Source organism: Bos mutus, chromosome 4 (genome assembly GCF_027580195.1).
Source record: "Bos mutus isolate GX-2022 chromosome 4, NWIPB_WYAK_1.1, whole genome shotgun sequence".
Lineage (NCBI taxonomy): Eukaryota > Metazoa > Chordata > Mammalia > Artiodactyla > Bovidae > Bos > Bos mutus.
Window position 1 is genome coordinate 11,541,762 of NC_091620.1, and position 17,512 is coordinate 11,559,273.

The 17,512-nt window shown below is 53.9% G+C and overlaps 1 protein-coding gene across 1 annotated transcript; it reads right to left on the bottom strand.

Moving 5' to 3' along the window:
- Positions 1 to 4: 4 nt before the first annotated feature.
- TRPV6 (transient receptor potential cation channel subfamily V member 6) lies at positions 5 to 16,454 on the bottom strand. Its single transcript, XM_005900913.3, has 15 exons — positions 16,200 to 16,454; positions 7,326 to 7,423; positions 7,041 to 7,163; positions 6,074 to 6,211; positions 5,690 to 5,788; positions 5,355 to 5,530; positions 4,716 to 4,862; positions 4,395 to 4,607; positions 3,992 to 4,078; positions 3,817 to 3,893; positions 3,413 to 3,578; positions 2,825 to 2,891; positions 2,224 to 2,492; positions 815 to 921; positions 5 to 537 (listed from the first exon to the last, which is right to left on the bottom strand). Exons 1-15 carry the CDS (start codon positions 16,325 to 16,327, stop codon positions 267 to 269), a joined length of 2,166 nt encoding a protein of 721 aa, XP_005900975.1. The 5' UTR covers positions 16,328 to 16,454; the 3' UTR covers positions 5 to 266.
- Between the last annotated feature and the right edge of the window lie 1,058 nt (positions 16,455 to 17,512).

Genomic DNA, 17,512 nt, shown 5'->3' on the forward strand with positions numbered 1-17,512 from the left:
GCGACTGTCTGCAGCTGTGACCCTGGATGGAGGCTGGTGCCCGAGGTGGCATCCCGGCCTTTTGTAAAGTGCTTTGCTCAGACAGGGCGGTAAGGCCAGGGTGGTTGAAGCGGGGTCCCTATTCGCGCTGGGCCCTGTGCTTGGGGCGAGGTGTGAGCCTGCTCCTCAGTTTCCCTGTATTCTGTTCTAAACCCCAACCACCCCGCCCCTGACCTGGCAGGTGAGAGATCTGGACTTTGGTGGGAGGCAGGAGGCAGGAGGAAAGCTCAGATCTGGTACTCCCAGCCCTCCCCGTCCTCCAGAGCCTTGTTGACCACCCCCCTCAGCTCTCTCTTCAGGGTCCCTTGCCGCAGCCTCTCCCAGTTGATGCTGCTGCGGGAGGTACTTCGAGACACTGAGGGGGTAAGAAGCGACAGGTGGGTGCCAAAGGGGCCGCCCAGCCACAGTCTTTCCGTGTCGTCCTCCGAGCCTGGGTGGCAGAAGGCCTGGGCATAGCGCCGGACACGCTGCTGGTTGATATCCTGTTTCTCTTCCACCCTGTTGGGGGAGGGGGAGTACAGAGGAGGTGATGGAATGGCTGACCTTGGACCAGCCCTCCTGCCGGTGGCCTTTCTCCTTGTCTGCAACCTGAGTGGGCACAGGGGATGCCAGGCTTTGGGAAGCAACACAGAGCTGGGTCCAGGGACAACGTGGATGCTTTCAGGGCCGCTCTCCACCCCTGGTGCCTGGCAATTTCCCTTCCCCCAGTGAGACTGGAAGCCCAGGGAGCGCACAGGCCTGTACCACAAGCCTGCCAGCCCATGCTGTCACTCACCGCAGGAACCAGCGGTCCCCCAGCCCAAACTTGTGCCCGCAGATCCCCGAGCGAGGCCACAGGCAACGCGGCAGCTTCTTCTCTAGCATCACAGTGGTGGCTACAACCTGTGGGGTCGGGGGTGGGCAGAAGAGGATGAAACCAGAGATGGAGTGCAGGCCACTGGAAGAGTGGGGAAGACTCTGGGCAGAGGGGCCACAGCGTAGCAGCAGCTGGGAGACTCATGGTTTCCCAGAGGGCAGCGCCCTGCTGAGCAGAGGTTGGTGGCATCAGCTTCGTCACTGCTTTTCTGCAGGAGAGAGTGATGGTCTTGAGCCCACGATGCTTCACCCAATGACCTGGCGGCCAGGCCAGGCCAGTCCTGCAGCAGGTGGGGAGACCTCGCTCTGAGGATCAGGAAGGTGGGCAGAGCAAAGAGCAAGGGTCCTCGGGGCTACGCAATATTTTGACCCTACAGATGTAAAGGCTACTTAGAAACACAAACATCCTGCGGAGAAGTTTCCTACCAATACATTTACATTGAAAAATATTTTCACGAGCAAACCTTATGTCACCAGCTTAGGGTTTTTTTTTTTAACTCTACTTTCTACACAACACAGTTAAATGCCATCTAGTTGGAGGATTTCCCATTTATGTTGCTGAAATTATTTTTGTTGAGATAAATTCTTTTGTAAGAACATTTTAAAATGATGATTTGATCCGGTTAATTCATGCTTTTGACCCCATCACAATTATCTGACTGAAGATAGTTTCTGTGACTATAGGGAGTTTGGCGTTATTTTTAACACGTCCAGTTTTTCTGGGTCAAATTTTGAAGACTTAAATATTGCCCAAAAGTTGATACTTCAGTTTTTATTCAGTAACAAAAGTTCGTGAATGCAGTTGTAGCTACTGTGCTTGTGTGCTAAGTTGGTTCAGTTGTGTTCTCCTGTTTGCAACCCCATGGACTGTATAGCCCTTCAGGCTCTTCTGTCCATGGGATTCTCCAGGCAAGAATACTGGAGTGGGTTGCATTGCCTCCTCCAGGGGATCTTCCTGACCCAGAAACCCAACCCGCATCTCGTGTGTCTCCTGCATTGGCAGTCAGGTTCTTTACCACTAGCACCACCTAGGAAGCCCACTGTCGCTACTCCTGAGGTTCATTTCTTACTGATGATTCTAGAAAAGACAGATTTGACTCTTTTGAGAAAACAGGAATTCTTTCCAGCTGTTCCAGGATTGCTTGGTTGTATTGCTGATCCAGTTCTGTACACTTTGCGTCCATTTCGCCTGTGCAGTAACCCTCCAGATATACTGGGGCGGGGTGGGGGGAGGGGGGGGAGGCGAAATATCCTGCTTCTGAGTTTGGCCTGGCCCTTGGCAGGAAGAGAATGACTTGCACTAACCCTCCCGGCCACGAGGGCGCTCACCTGCGCTCTCCAGAGCTCATCCCGCTCGTGGGCTACACGCCAGTGAGTGTCACCCATCATAGCGATGAGGAGGTTGAGCATGAGCAAAGCAGCGATGATGGCGAAGGCAGCGTAGGTGATGCTGTACATGAAGGGCAGATCCACGTCGTAGTTGGCGGGGCCGTCGATGATGGTGAGGAACAGCTCAAAGGTGCTGAACAGTGCCATGGGGTAACTGTAGAAATGGCCCAGCTCATTGGGGTCCTCTGTCTGGAAGATGATAAAGAAGGCTGCTCTCACCCAAGGGGGTGAGAGTTCCATGTGATTAAACCTTAGCCCACTCTCTGCTGCCCACTTCGGTCCTGTCTGCTTCCTCTCCAGGGTCACCATCCCAGCCCTCCATCACTCCGTCCTGTGGGTTCTTACATTCCCCTATTTTCCATATGATTCACCCTCCTGATCCCAAGAGCAGCTCTCCCCCTTAACACATCCCATCCTCAGACACCGTGGCCTCCTCCTGCCTCTGCCTTCCCTCCTGCCCCCCCTCCCCCCAGGTTTATCTAGAGGCATCCTGTGCTTTCTGGTTTCCTCCAGCCCAGGGCCCCTATCTCAGATGATTTACCCGAGGCAAAGCCCAGGATGACCACGGCCATCAGCCAGCAGAATCTCATCAGATCGCCAAAAATCATCTAGAGGGAAGGAAGAGAAGGGAAACCAGCTGCACACCAGTCTTTTGAGCAACCGCCCCTTATAGCCTCTAAGAGGTCTAACCCTGAGAAGTCCAACAGCTCTGCCCTCTAGCATAGGGGAGGGGCTGGCCAACTATGGCCTGCCGACCAAATTGCTGGATCAATTTTGGTATGGCCCTTGAGTGAGAATTTTACATTTTTTAGATGATTGAAAAAAAATTTTAAAGGGGGAAGAGAAGAAGAAGATCAAAGAGATTATATACATGTTGGCCTTGCAAGCCTGGTAGGGAAGATTCCCTGGAGAAGGAAATGGCAACCCACTCCAGTGTTCTTGCCTGGGAAATCCCATGGTCAGAGGAGCCTGGCAGGCTATAGTCCATGGGGTCGCAAAGAGTCAGACATGACTTATAGACTAAACCACCACTGCAAGCCTGAGGTCTCTCTGATCTGATGCTTTTCAGAAATGTTTGCAGCCCCTGCTCTGGGACCTTTCTATAGAAAGTTTGGGAGGAGGCACTGACCTTCTGGATCATGATGGTGAAGGGGCCCAGCATCTGGAATCCTCGTGCAAAGTACATGACGCTGCACCAGCCCAGCACCAGGGCGAAGGACATGGGTACCACCTCCCCGCTGGTGTTGGTGAGCCGCATCACCATGGTCACCAGCACCATGCAGGAATAGGTGATGCTGGGGGGAGAGTGGGGAGGGGGCCATGAGAGGGAGCCTGGGGTGATCCTGAGGATCCAAGAGCGAGGGCGTGTTGAAAGTGCTACCCACATACTCAGCTTCAAGCTCCATACACAGGGTCACACACACATCACAGCCAGGCCTCTGGAGCTGGGGTTCTCCAGAGGCCAGGGATCCAGGGAGTTAAACTGGAGTCTTAGTGAGAAAGGGGTAGGGGGTGAGAGGAAAATAGACTCACAAGAGGACGTGGAATGGTCCTCCGAGGATGGTCTGTCCGAAGACGCGACTGAGCCCCACTCGGAAAATGTCTGTAATCTGGGGAGAGGCCGGGAAGACACCAAGTGCTTGTAAACTGAAGCTCTGACTGTATCCCTGGGGCACACAGCTCACCCCCAGATCCCCGCTGCACTCACCTCTATGAACAGGATGATGACAGCTCCAAAGATGCTCACCAGCTCCCCCACCAGTCGGAGGTGGTCCTGGTGGGTCACATAGGCCTCCTGAAAGGAAAGGTATGGTCAGAGGACTCAGGGCTTCCCTCCATCTGCCCTGCCCACCCTTGGGTGCAAGTCCGCCTCCTTGTCTAGGGACACCAGTCGCTCGGATTCTTTTCAACCTGTGAGGTGTGGCTGTCTCAAACTCTGCGCTTAGAGCACCGGTATGTTTCTGTGTGCATGTCTTTGAGTTTGTGCCTGTGTAGTTGAGATCTGGGCAAGGAGAGAAATGGTGGTGAGCTAGGAACGTGACACATGTCTGAAAAATGGCAGAGGGCTGGATACCCGCCACCCCAAAGCTCTGCTAGTCCTTGGGGGTCACCTGAAGTGGCTTCTGCTCCCAGATGGTGTTGTCCCGGGGGTCAGTTTCATTGTCAGTCCTGGGCTTGAGGGGGCGGTACACACAGCACATGGTGAAGCAGACGATGTAGAGCAGGTACATGGCTGCCAGCACGCAGAAGTACGGCCGCCCATATCTCTTCCACTTGAGGGTCACCAGCTCCTTCACTGGCGTCTGGTCTAGGATCTGGCGAGCCTGCAGCAGAAAGAGAAGGCAGCAAGCGGCTCAGAGCCCCTGCTTCCCGTCCCTAGTGGCTCCCTAGCCTGAGGACCAGCCCCACCCCCACCCACCCACCCACCATACCTCCCGCTTCTTGGAGGTGACGATAAGTTCCAGCAGGGATAGCTCCTCCCCTGAGGAGTCGATTTCCGTGAGGTCATAGAGAGTAGAGGTCAGCGGTCCACATGTCCACTGGATGTACTTCTGCTTCTGCACCAGGTTCTGGAACATCTAAAGTTGGGGATGGGGGAGCAAGTGAGTGAGGAGGAGCAAGCCAAGGGGACCGTCCTGGGGTGTGGATGGGACGCTTGCCCAGAAGGACCGCTGCACCCTTGAAAGGGGGCTCACTCTTCACTCAAAGATCGCAGCCTTGTGGACAAAAGAACCCTTCTCCATATCAGCCTCCTAGTTCATCCTCTTCCCCCATAACTCCCTCTAGAGCTTGGAAAGAGGAGGTGCGAGGGGGCAGGGCAGGGGAACATGGGCGTTACAGACCACCCTGGGGACGGGATCTAGACCCTTGCAGCCCCTAACGACTCGGGGCAGAGAAAGTGGGAGAGAAAGAAGATGCGACACAGGGGCAGAGAAGGAAATTCCAATCGAAGCTGAAAATAGGGCCTCAGCATTGGGGAGGACCATTCACATCTACTTCTTCAAAGGGCCAGAAGTGTAAGAAGAAGGGTCAGGAGAAGGACCCCGTGGGCCTGGGGGAGGGCCCCTCACCACAGTGTTGCCCTCCACTCCGGCCAGCTTGAAGGGGGTGAGGCCCTGGTGATTGAGCATGAGGTCCAGGGACTGCAGGTGGTCCCCTCGCCTGTCGTAGGACAGCAGCAGGTTGTACATCTGGCAGGCAAAGGTTTTGTTGGGCTGGAGGACGAGGATGTGCAACACTGTGTTTCCTGGGAGAGGACACGGGGTGTCACGTGACCCCTGGGACCAGAGTCCCTGCCGTTCCCCAGGACCACCCCCCACCCCGGGGGGGCCTGAGGGCGGTCCCAGCCCCTCCCCTCTCCCCTGCCACCCCCAGCCTCCCCTGCCACCTCCAGCCCAGCTCTTACCCAGGGAGTCCTGGGCCCGGATGTCAGCACCGTGCTCAATGAGCAGCCTCACAATCTCCTCGCTGCCCATGCAGGCGGCAAAGGACAGAGGGTGCTCCCCTGGGGAGGCAGAGGCCTGGGCGTGAGATGCAGGCGGGGAGGGGCGGTGTCTCCAAGCAACCGCCACTCCCTCCCCTGTCTCCGCTCTGGGCCTAGGGCCCCTTGTCAGCAGGACCAGAGGCGGGGATGCTGGAGGGGACCTGGGGTGTGGGTGGAGGCTTGGCTCTGGCCTTTGGCCTTATGAGGGCCGACCTCTCCCAGTCTCCCCAGGCACAGGGCCTCCTCAGCCCACCCTCCCTTGACTGGTGCCCACCCCCATCCTCCCAGCCCCGGTCCTGCTCTCACCAAAGTAGATGAGGTTGTGAGGAGTGAGGCGGAAGGCGGAGCCTATAGCCCTCGCAGAGACGCTGGCCCCATGGGCGAGCAGGGCTTTCACAAGGTTCACATTCCGGTTCATGACTGCTATGTGCAGGGCCGTCTGACCTGGACAAGAGAGCTCTTGGCTTGGGCTCTGCCCTAGGATCCAGGTAGGGGTCCCTCCTATCTTCACAGAATCCTGCAGGGGGACCCTCCTGTCTCCACCAGGTCAGTCTTTCTGGGGGAGGATGAGACAGGGGTGGGGGCCTGGTGGGGCTCCCAGGGGCCCCCAGTGCTGCCTGCCTTATCCTACTCTAGTGGTTTAGTCGCCAAGTCGTGTCTGACTCTTGCAACCCCATGCACTGTAGCGCACCAGGCTCCTCTGTCCATGGGATTCTCCAGGCAAGAAGACTGGAGTGGGTTGCCATTTCCTCCTCTAGGGGAGCTTCCCAATCCAGGAATCAAACATGGGTCTCCTGCATTGCAGGCAGATTCTTTACCTACTGAACGACAAGGGAATCCTTCCTACCCTAGGTCTCTCCATTTCAGAGGTGCTCAACCTCTGAAATGCTCAAACAAGGGGCACCGAGAATGCCGAGGAAGAAGGGACAGAAGAGGGAGGTGAAGAGAAGGGGGCCCAGATTCCCTCTTGGTTTCCCCAGACTGCTGCTACTGCTGCTAAGTCACTTCAGTCGTGTCCGACTCTGTGCGACCCCATAGATGGCAGCCCACCAGGCTCCCCCGTCCCTGGGATTCTCTAGGCAAGACCACTGGAGTCGGTTGCCATTTCCTTCTCCAATGCATGAAAGTGAAAAGTGAAAGTGAAGTCACTCAGTAGTATCTGACTCTTAACAACCCCATGGACTGCAGCCTACCAGGCTCCTCCATCCATGGGATTTTCCAGGTCCACCACCAAGGTCATGCTTCCCTCCATCCCAGACCCTCAGCCCCTCACCTTCATACAGCTCAGATGTCATGGGCTCCTTGACCAGCTCCGGGGCAGCCTCCATCAGCACCGTGGCAGCCTCCAGGTTGTCATAGAGGGCGGCCACGTGCAGTGCCGTCTCCCCCATGGCTCCTGGCATTGACAAAAAGCAGAGTCACGTGGCCTCTCTGGAGCAGGGGAAGGGGGCCCATAGAGAATTGGGGGCCCACAGCAGAAGGCCCTGGGCTATACCAGCAGGAGGAGTGGGAGGAGGGCCATGGGCACAGGGCTGACCCAGCTGGAAATTCTCCTTACCTTTCTGGTGGACGTCACAGGCCTCATACTTGAGCAGCTTGCTCAGAGCCTGGATGTCGTTCTCTTTGGCGGCTAGCAAGAGCGGAGACTCCCAGATCCTATAAGGGAGGGGAGTGGGCCCGGTTGGGAAGAAAGGTGGGCGGCTTTGCTCAGTCTCACACCTCAGTGGCAATGAACCCCGAACCCGGAGGTCCCTCATCCAGAGAGGTGGGGCCTCTATCAGGGGAGGGGCTGCCTGAGCGCTCAGCTCTCTTTCTCTGACCGAGTGGTTAATCCAAGGCAACTTTTTCATAGTTTGCATGAGTTAAATCGAAGGCAACTTTTTCATAGTCTGTGTGAGCTAAATCCAAGACAACTTTTCCATAGTTTCCATGAGCTAAATCCAAGACGACTTTCCATAGTTTGTGTGTGTTAAGTGTCAAGACAGCTTTCCTTTCCTCTGTGTGTGTGTGTGTGTGTGTGTGTGTGTGTGTATGTGATCTGTGCACATCAGGTGGAGAGGAAGGAGTTTCAGCTAAATGCTTGTTTACCTCCTGACCTATTTGGCCGCTGGAGCAACCCCTTTGCAGCTTCCCTTGAAGTCCTGAGGTTACCCTCCAAGATAAGCCTTATTTTCATGGACTGAGGGTATGAAGAAATGCCTCCCTTATCTTTACGGAGGCGGCCGACATGCAGAGGCTGGCGGGTATTTCTCCTGTTGTGTGATGCTCCCCTTCCTCAGGAAAGCCCCTTGATTCTGGCACTTTCTTCCCTATGATGGCATCTTTGGGGCTCAGTCCAAAAGCAGCCATGGGTCCTTTCTTTCCTCTGGCCCTTGTGTCAAGTTATAGTCTCTCCCTGCTTCCTGTCTGTGTCTCTGTTTTAGGCAAATCATCTCTGACTTTACAGTTTTATGCCTACAATGAACTGCACGCTTTTTGAAAGATCAAAACTGACTCCAACTGAGACACATGGGGTCCCTTTATTTACTTTTCCCTGCTGGCCCAGAGCTAGTTGGTCCTTCTACAGGAGTGAATCAAATAACACTATTTATCCACAGAGGGTCAGTTATGTGAACAGGAGCTCATCCACCAAAAAGGCCACAGTAGCAGGAAACTGACTCCAAGAACTGGGGGTGGAGGGGTGATCGGGAGAGGAGAGAGCGTGGCTTGTCTGTCTCCCCAAATGCTGGCCCCAGGCCCCCGCATCAGCCACAGGGGCAGCCACCTGTCAATTCAACGGCTCTCCCCACTCAGTCCCTGCCTCCTCATTCCCACTGATCCCTGTTAATCCATGTCCTCATTCTCTGGGCCAGGATTAGCAAAATCTTCTTCTGACTAGTTCCCCTATACCCTGTTTACCCCCAATCCATCCTTCTGGATGCTCCCAAGACATTCTCTCTAAACAGCAAACGCAAGCATCGTTTACAGAAGTCTTGTGGGTCCTTAAATGCCCAAGGAGAAGAAACTCAGAAGTCCTCTCTGGACTTTGTGCAACTATTTTTCCATGCTTTCTTCCTCCTGCTGGCCCCTGACACCCAGCAGTTCAGCCTCGGCACCCCAGGGCACACCATTCCCCCCACCATGGCTGTGCTGTCTCTCTCCTTTTCACCTGGAATCCAGCCGCCCACCCCACCCTAGTTACTCTCTATGCTGCGCTCCCAGTGCCTGGGAATATGCCCGGTGTGATAGCAGATGCTCATTACCACTCTCTGTAGAAGGAATGAACTGTAGCAATGCCAGAAGGCGGTTTGGCTTTACTGTCCCCCCTTTATTAGCTCCATCAGCCACCCCCTAAGCCAACCTTAGGCAAACATATAATCTAAGTAAAAAATAGCATGCTTGGTGTGCTCACACAGCTGCAAAACAAGTTTGCAGCACCTCCCACCACTTTCCTCATCACCCCCTATCACCCCAGCCACCATCACCCCCACACCCTCCACCCTTACCCCATCACCCGACCATGACCATGACCCCCACCACCACCATGACCCCACCACCATCACCACCCCCAGCCCATGACCCCCACCACCACCATGACCCCCGCCACCACCATGACCCCCAGCCCATCACCCCCACCACCACCATGACCCCTGCCACCACCATCACCCCCCCCACCATCACCACCCCCAGCCCATCACCCCCACCACCACCATGACCCTCACCACCACCATCACCATGATCAGCCCATCACCCCCACCACCATCACCACCCCTCCCACCACCATTACCTTTTCCAACAATTTGTACAAATTCCTCTTTTATAGATATTCGAGAGTAAGCACTATTCCCCAACACACACACACACACACACACACACACACACACACACACACACGGCAGGAAGTTTTCCGCCCTCTTCTCTGGCCTTACTTTTACCTCGGGTGCTGTGATTAGTATCTGTCTCTTTCTCTTCTAAGGGCACTTGGAGGTCAGAGGTCAGCCACTTTCTCCAATTTTATCTTTTCTCTGCCCTCCTCCGGTTAGCTTCTAGTTTTTGTTGTTGTTGCTTTGTTTTGCTACTAGTTCTGTGCCCTGTTTGGCCAAGGGTTAATGGCGAAGCTAGAAATGGGTCCCAAAGGCCTTCTAACCCGAGTGCAGAGTCCACTCCCTGCTTCCCAGGACATAAGTGGGGAGGCCAGTCAGTGGCAGCCCCAAAGACACCACTCTTGGTTCTCTGACATATCTCTGATGACCATAAATGTCCCTTTCAAACCTCCAGTCCCCACACGTTCTGTTTCTGGCCTCCACTGCCTGCCCTAGTGGCCTGGTAAGGGCAGGAAGCCACCATTTGAACTGGGATGGCTAGATTTACAAAATAAAAACATGGGGATGCTCAGAGTTGAATTTTAGATACACAACAAATAAGTTCTTGTTTTTTTCTTGGCTGTGCCATGTGGCCAATTGTTATCTTAGTTCCCCAACCAGGGATCAAACCTGGGCCCTCGGCAGTGAAAGCACAGAGGCCTAACCCCTGGACTGCCAGGGAATTCCCCCCAAATAAGTTTTTAAGATAAGTATGTCTGTGCAATATTTAGGGCAAACTGAAACTAACAATCTATTCATTGTTTACCTGAAATTCACATTTAACTCTGTCTTGTATTTTATTTGGGAACCTCAATCAGATCACACTCTAGATGAAGAAAAGGCTTATGACCCAAACCAGTGAGGTTTGTAGAGACCTGGTCTCCTCTTGGTGGCAAACTCTAGGATCCAGCAAGAAGGGAGGGTAGAGTCTGCATGGTTCCCATTGAGTCAGGCAGAGGTGTGACTTGCAATAGCATCACATGGCCACAAGGGGGAGGCCAAGAAAGCCCTTGCTAATATCCTGGGCAGTAAGGCAGAAGAGAGAGCATTAAGTCGTGTCCAACGCTTGCGATCCCATGAACTGTAGCCCGCCAGGCTCCTCTGTCCATGGGGTTCTCCAGGCAAGAATACTGGAGTGGGTTGCCATTTTCGTAAGTGAGAACTCCTCCCAAACAGCTGCCTACACTTACACCCCATAAAAAAGACGGACCCCATAAAAAAGAGCTGCTGCTGCTACTAAGTCACTTCAGTCATGTCCGACTCTGTGGGACCCCATAGACGGCAGCCCACCCAGGGTCCCCCCGTCCCTGGAATTCTCCAGGCAAGAACACTGGAGTGGGTTGCCATTTCCTTCTCCAATGCATGAAAGTGAAAATAGCAGACCCATCCAAAGATTCTTGTGCCTGGTAAATAAATAGTTTGTTCCAAAGAAACCCAACACAGAAGTTTAGATCTGGAGTAAAATCTATACATCTTCACCAGACATCTCCCTAGGGCACGAAGAAGAGGAGATACTGCCAAAATGTCTTCTGATTTTAATGGTTAAATTATACTCACTCTGTTCCAAGGGACAGTTTCATTTTATTTAGAAGCAGGCGTAACTTTACTACCAGAATCTCTTATTTACAAACAGTGATTTAGAGCAGTGGTCTTTCCCAGGTGGCTCTGTGGTAAAGAATCCTCCTGCCAATGCATCTCCATTTGGCATCCTCTGCCAGTGCAGGAGATGCAAAAGATGTGGTTTAGGTCCTTGGGTGGGGAAGATCTCCTAGAGGAGGAAATGGTAACCCACTCCAGTATTCTCGCCTGGATAATCCCATGGACAGAGGAGCCTGGTGGGCTACAGTCCATGAGGTCGCAAAGAGCTGGACACAACTGAGCGCACACACCTTAACCAGAGATAACTCCCTGCCTCCTTCCAAGGGATTTGGCAGAGTCTGGAGACATTTGGCAGAGGGCAGGGGTGCTGCTAAGCTTCTTAAACAAGGCAGCCTCTTGTAACAGAGAATTATCTGCACAACATGTCAAAAGGGTCAAGGCAGAGAAGCCCTGAACTCAATGTATACTGCTGCTTAGTTACTTTAGTTGTGTCCGACTCTGTGTGACCCCATAGACGGCAGCCCACCGGGCTCCCCCATCCCTGGGATTCTCCAGGCAAGAACACTGGAGTGGGTTGCCATTTCCTTCTCCAATGTAGGAAAGTGAAAAGTGAAAGTGAAGTCGCTCAGTTGTGTCCGACTCTTAGTGAACCCATGGACTGCAGCCTCCTCCGCCCATGGGATTTTCCAGGCAAGAGTACTGGAGTGGGGTGCCATTGCCTTCTCCGGACCTCATTGTGTAAGTATTCATAATCTATTTTTTAAGAAGGGATTTTTCACATTAAATAGAATGAGAAATTCCATCCATGTTTTCTTACAAATCATTAAATGCTCAACTAAGAAACAAAAAATGAAGCCTTTTAAGCACCTGCAGATTAATTAATAAAAGACAATGAAAGAAATTAGAAGATCTGAAATGATAAAAATATGAAAGTTGTTTCCAGAATTTAGAATGTCTTATTTTGCTTGACTATTATAAAATTGAACAGTCTAGTTCAATACTGGACTAGTAGAAACACTGCTATAGGATTTCTGGCATAAACCCTAGCACACTTTTTACAGAGCAAACAAGTCATTGATCACCTTGAGGTTCCCTCCGGCCCCAAGGATCTGCCACTTGTCTTCTCTTCCTGTTTCCTCTGCCCCATCCTCTCGCTTCACGTTCTTGTGGACGTGTACACGTCTATGCGTGTACACTCTCGTGTGTGGACCTGCATGTGTGAAGTTTTGCATTTGGTTGCTGGGAAATGGGCAGGATCAAGCGTGTCTAGGGAAGAATTCAAATCTGAATTTTAGAGCTAGAAAGCCCTGGAAACCCAGTCTAATCTGTCCATATGGAGAAAGAGGCCTGGAGCCCTGGGGTGGTCTGTTCAAACAAGTCGGAGGCAGCACTGGGACCCCTCTGGTCATTTCCCTGTTCCTATTCTCCATGTTCATCAGGATCTGAAGAGGAGTCAGAGGAGGCATGGGAGGTGGATCCGTGTGTGTGGGTCCCACTGGTTTCTCCACCAACCCCTCTCAGAGAAGCATGTCCCACACACCCCTTGGGGCTCAGAGTCTGGTTCTTGGATGGCTCCAGCTCTGATGGCAGGGAGCTCACAGTCCCTCTAACTCCTGCTGTCAATGGAAGCTGCCTTTTGACTGTTCTTGTGTTCTTTTTAATCACAGCGGTCCCAGGTGTTAAATGTGCTTTTCAGCTTCCAAAGCAACATCTCACATATGATCACGCTTGCTCTTTACAACCCTGTGACACAGGATGAATAATTCTCTTATTTTTCTGCAAAGGAAACCAAGCTAGATCCAGAAGATCAGACAGAGTTCAAGATGGAATGCTTGGCCAAGAACCTAGCCCCAAGGCTCTCACTACTCAATTATGTGGTTCTTCTAGTTCTCTGGCTCTTCCCAATTTTTCTTGTGTTGGGGTGAGGTTGCAGGGAGCAGCTAGAGTGGTGACCACGGAGGGGAGGAGGTGTGCACTGGCTCCCTGGGGCAGCCTCCCTCCAGCTTGAGTTCTGGGCAATGGGATGAAGAAGCAAAAGCTCAGGAAAGTGGCTAATTCCGGACCTTGCCGCCCTTCTAAGTGCCCAAGCTGTATCTTTCAAGTACAAGATGCATGGACCTGCACGTGTTTACTGAAGCAGGAAGTTCCAGGGTGATCCAAGGTCCCAGCCCTCACTTCTGACAGGCATGCCATGCCAGCCCACAGATACTAATACAGGGATCTATATAAACAGAAAAGAATCCCTGGTGTTCACTGCCTCCTGCCAACTACCGGGAGGATGACCCTGCCAGCAAGGGGCTCAGGGCGAGGATCACGTTAGGCAGACCCGGGAAGCTGCCCAGCACAGTCCACACCAATCAGAATCAGGGCCTGCACTGTCCTCCTCAAGGCTCCCATGCTACTTGTTCACAGCCTTCTTAGCACAGTCGCCAAGCTCACTTTTAACCCAAGTCGATGTTGACCGGTGTGCTTGGCCCCTAAGAACGTGATCTTCTGGAGAGCAGAGAACGCGTCACGTTCATTTTTCGCAAACTTAGCTGAGCGTTTTATAGTCCACACCTAGTACATCGCATCTCAGGAATTAAGACGGGTCAGGAAGATCCCCTGGAGGACGGCATGGCAACCGACTCTGGTATTCTTGCCTACGGAATCCCATGGACGGAGGAGCCTGGCGGACTACAGTCTACGGGTCCCAAAGAGTCAGACACGGCTGAGCAGCTTAGTACGCACATACATACACAAAGCCCCGAGATGATGCAGAGGAAATGAGAGAAAGATGATGGTTCAACTTGGATCCCACCAACATGGGTTTAAGCCGAGGCAAAGGCAACGAAGACCCAAGAAAAGTCAACCTGAGAGAGAAGAATGCTGGGTTCCCCTATGTTCCTGGAGAGACTTGAGCGCCTCCCTTCTCCTGGAGTCCCCTCCACCCCACCCGGAGCCCCCACTCTGGGTCTGCCTCATTCCCAGGGGTGGGGGGTGGTAACAGCCCTGCTCACCTGGTCATGTTGTCCTCACTTACATGGTCAGCGCATGTATGTCCAGCCGCCCACAGATTTCCCCTTAAAGCTGAGTGATCACACTGCCTTGGACACTCCCCTTCCGACACTTTAAGGTCCTTCCGGGGAGTAGCCACCCAGTGGGGGAATCAAGGTTCCAGGGCCCAGGTGTCCCGGAAAAAGAGGATCCAGAAAACTGTGAAATCTGACAGGGGACATCAGGAAGAGGGGAGAGTAGCCCTCTGAGTGGTGAATCAGGCTTTCCTAGCCCAAGGCTGTGAGAGAAGGCCCATCAGATGTTGCTAAGACACAGGGACAGAGAAGATACCGGGGAGCAGCCCCGGCTCCAGCCCAGGTCCTCCCCTCTGCCTCCGCCATGACTTCCAAGCCCCAGGGGCCTCTCTGTGCTCCTGCCCAGCTCCCCCAGCCCCAGGGTCCCGAGACTGGATGGGGATGAGTGGAATCACTGATGGTCCCAGTCTCCAACAACAATAACGTTCTGTTGCCTCAAGATGTCATCAGCCAAACATGTGGTCAGCCCCCACTCTCCCAGGCCCAGGGGGAGAGAGGTGGGCGGCAGCTGTGAGAGTCGGGGAGCCAGACCTCAAAAAAAAAAAAAAAAAGAAAAAAAGGAGCACACTCCCCAGCCCTGAATCCTTGAGCAAGAGGAAGGGAAACAACAGGAATTCCAGCTAACCCTCAGCCTCCCGGTCAGGCTCAGGCAGGCCCCTGTGCTTTGAGATGGAGAGAGACCCTCAGACACACACGCTTTGGACTTTCCCCGGTGAATAGACATATTATCTGCCTCTTAAGGACCCAGGAAAGTCCCAGGAGGAGGACTTCCTGCTAGCCTGCTGGCCCCTGGGTGGGGAGACCCGCGGAGGTTCTGGAGGAGAAACCACACACAGGGATGGCCTCAAGCTTCCTTCTACCTCCTCCCAACTCCCAGCTCTGAGCACCGATGGAGGTGGGGGACGATCGCATGAGTCTGGGGCGGTTTTCAGGGGCTGGAAGCCTTAAGTGAGATGTACTTCGGGCTCAAACTCTAGAGCCTCTCAAATTCCTCAGCCTGCCTTCGGCAGCGAATTCTAAGCACCTGGTATTTTGGCCCATTGCCCATGGCCCTCTCCTGCAATGGAGGGTAATAAATTCCAGGGCTGAGTCCCAGCTTTGTCGTCTTCACAAACAGCACCCCTCTCCGACTCCCCCACTCCAAGACTCGGACTCCGTCAATGGCTGATGCGATAAATGCACAAGAATGATTATCATATTTTGCCTTTTTTTGTGGTTACTGATGTCCGCAGTTCCCTCCCTGACCCATTCATTGATTCATTTCCACAAGTGCACATATATGTACTGTGTGTTTCTGCCCAAGAGACTGTTCTAGGAGCAGGGAGTAGAGATGTAAAGAATTGTCCTAACCCAGCAGCATCTCTGGGCCTCCCCGGTGGCTCAGCTATAAACAACCCACCTGTAATGCAGGAGGCACAGGGGACTTGGGTTCTATTTCCAGGGTCGGGAAGATCCCCTAGAGGAGGGCACAGCAACCCACTCCAGTATTCTTGCCAGGAGAATCCTGTGGACAGAGGAGCCTGGCGGCTACAGTCCAGGGGGTCCCAAAGAGTCAGACACGACTGAACAACTGAATACACACACACACAGCAGCAGCACCTCTGGGGTGCAGGTCTGTGATGCCCTAATCCTTCCGCAGCCTGACAAGTTGTCTGGGCTCCAGGAAAGTACTTACGAGAAAGGCTGCCTAATTGATGGGCTCTTAAACTTAGGGAGCACCTGTGTTACCCATGCCAGCCCCTCCCCTTTCACCTGGCGCTAACCCCACAGGCCCAGACTCTTGAGACAAAATGCTCCAGAGGGGCCAGCCCTGGAAGAAAGGTCTTCCCAGCAGAGGTGCCCTCAAGGGGAGGGGGAGCTCCCGGGGTTGGGGGGGGGCCGGGAAGGGAGGGGTGAGGGGGCAGCAGCTCTGAGGCTTACCTCCTCTGCTGCAGCAGGTTCTGCTCATCCCGCCTCTGGGCCCATGGCTCCTGCCTCTGGAACCATCTGCAGAGCTTCCTCCACAGGCAGAGAATGTGCCCCTTCTCCTTGGGCAGTGGCAACCCCATGGAGCAGAGGGCCAGCTCCCTGGGGGGCTGGGGCCAAGGCCAGACCCCACCTGGACTCAGCCTGGGGGCCACATGGGCAGCCCCGAGGGCCAGCCCACCCTCTTCCCGGAGAGGTGCCGTCTCAGGGCCTTCCAGGCCCGGTGGAGTCTCCCCGAGGTGTAAGCAGCCAGACACAAGAGGCCTCCCTCGGAGGAGTTCGTTACACTTGGCAGAGCTGGGACTCCGCCACTAAGCTCCCTGGGCAGGATCTCTCCTCCTGGGAGACGCAGGAGCCCTGAAGACACTCCCTTACTCCTCCCAAATTACCTGCGATTTAAAGAGACAGGCCAGCAGCTGTGGGGGCCTGGGAAAGCTCCCTCTCTCAGCTTCCCCACAGCCAGTCCAGGGAGGGGAGGCCTTCTGAGAGAAGGGACAGGACTCCCTGGACTTTGGGACACCTGGTGATCTTTTATAGAAAGGCCTGGACCGGTCAGTTGAGTTTCAGGTACTCCAGTCAGTGTGGGAGAAGGGGGAGGAGCTGGGCAGGGCGCTGGGTCTGAAGGGCCAGGATGCCCACCTTCCTCGCAGGGTGTCTCTGGACCTGTCTGCCCCGCAGGCGTGATTTTGCTTCGTCTCTCCCCTGGCCCATGACAGGTGCATAAATATTGAAAACTCTCAGCCCCCTCAGCAACTGTGGGTCAGCAACTTCTCCTATAAAAGGCCAGATAGTAAATGCAAATATTCTGGCCTTTGCAAGCTGCACACGGGCATACAGCATCTGATATACATTCTTCTTTGCTTGCTTTTATAGCCCTTAAGAGGTGAAAAATCCATTCTGAACTCACAAACTAGAGCATAAAATGGCACCTCTGGACCGTGTGTGGCCCCCCTGAACACAGTTCTCAGACCCCTACTCCAGAATTCTAGAGACTGTCCCCAACACCACACTGGTGGCTCAGCGGTAAAGAATCTGCCTGCAACGCAGGCAACTCGGGTTCAGTCCCGGTGTTGGGAAGATCCCCTCGAGAAGGGAATGGCTACCCACTCCAGTCCTCTTGCCTGGAGAATCCCATGGACAGAGGGAGCCTGGCGGGCTACAGTCCATGGGGTGGCAAAGAGCTGGACACGACTGAAACGACTTAGCACACTCGCCAGGAGTGGATTGCCAAGTAGAAGACAGGATGCTTGATTCAATTTGGTTTCAGA

Excerpts from the sequence above, each read along its gene's own strand:
- TRPV6 (XM_005900913.3), bottom strand. The coding sequence starts at position 16,327 with ATGGGGTTGCCACTGCCCAAGGAGAAGGGGCACATTCTCTGCCTGTGG. Across the intron at positions 7,424-16,199 it reads AACCTGCTGCAGCAGAGGAG|GATCTGGGAGTCTCCGCTCT; the intron begins GTAAGCCTCAGA and ends CCTCCCTTATAG. Across the intron at positions 4,608-4,715 it reads TCACCTCCAAGAAGCGGGAG|GCTCGCCAGATCCTAGACCA; the intron begins GTATGGTGGGTG and ends TTTCTGCTGCAG.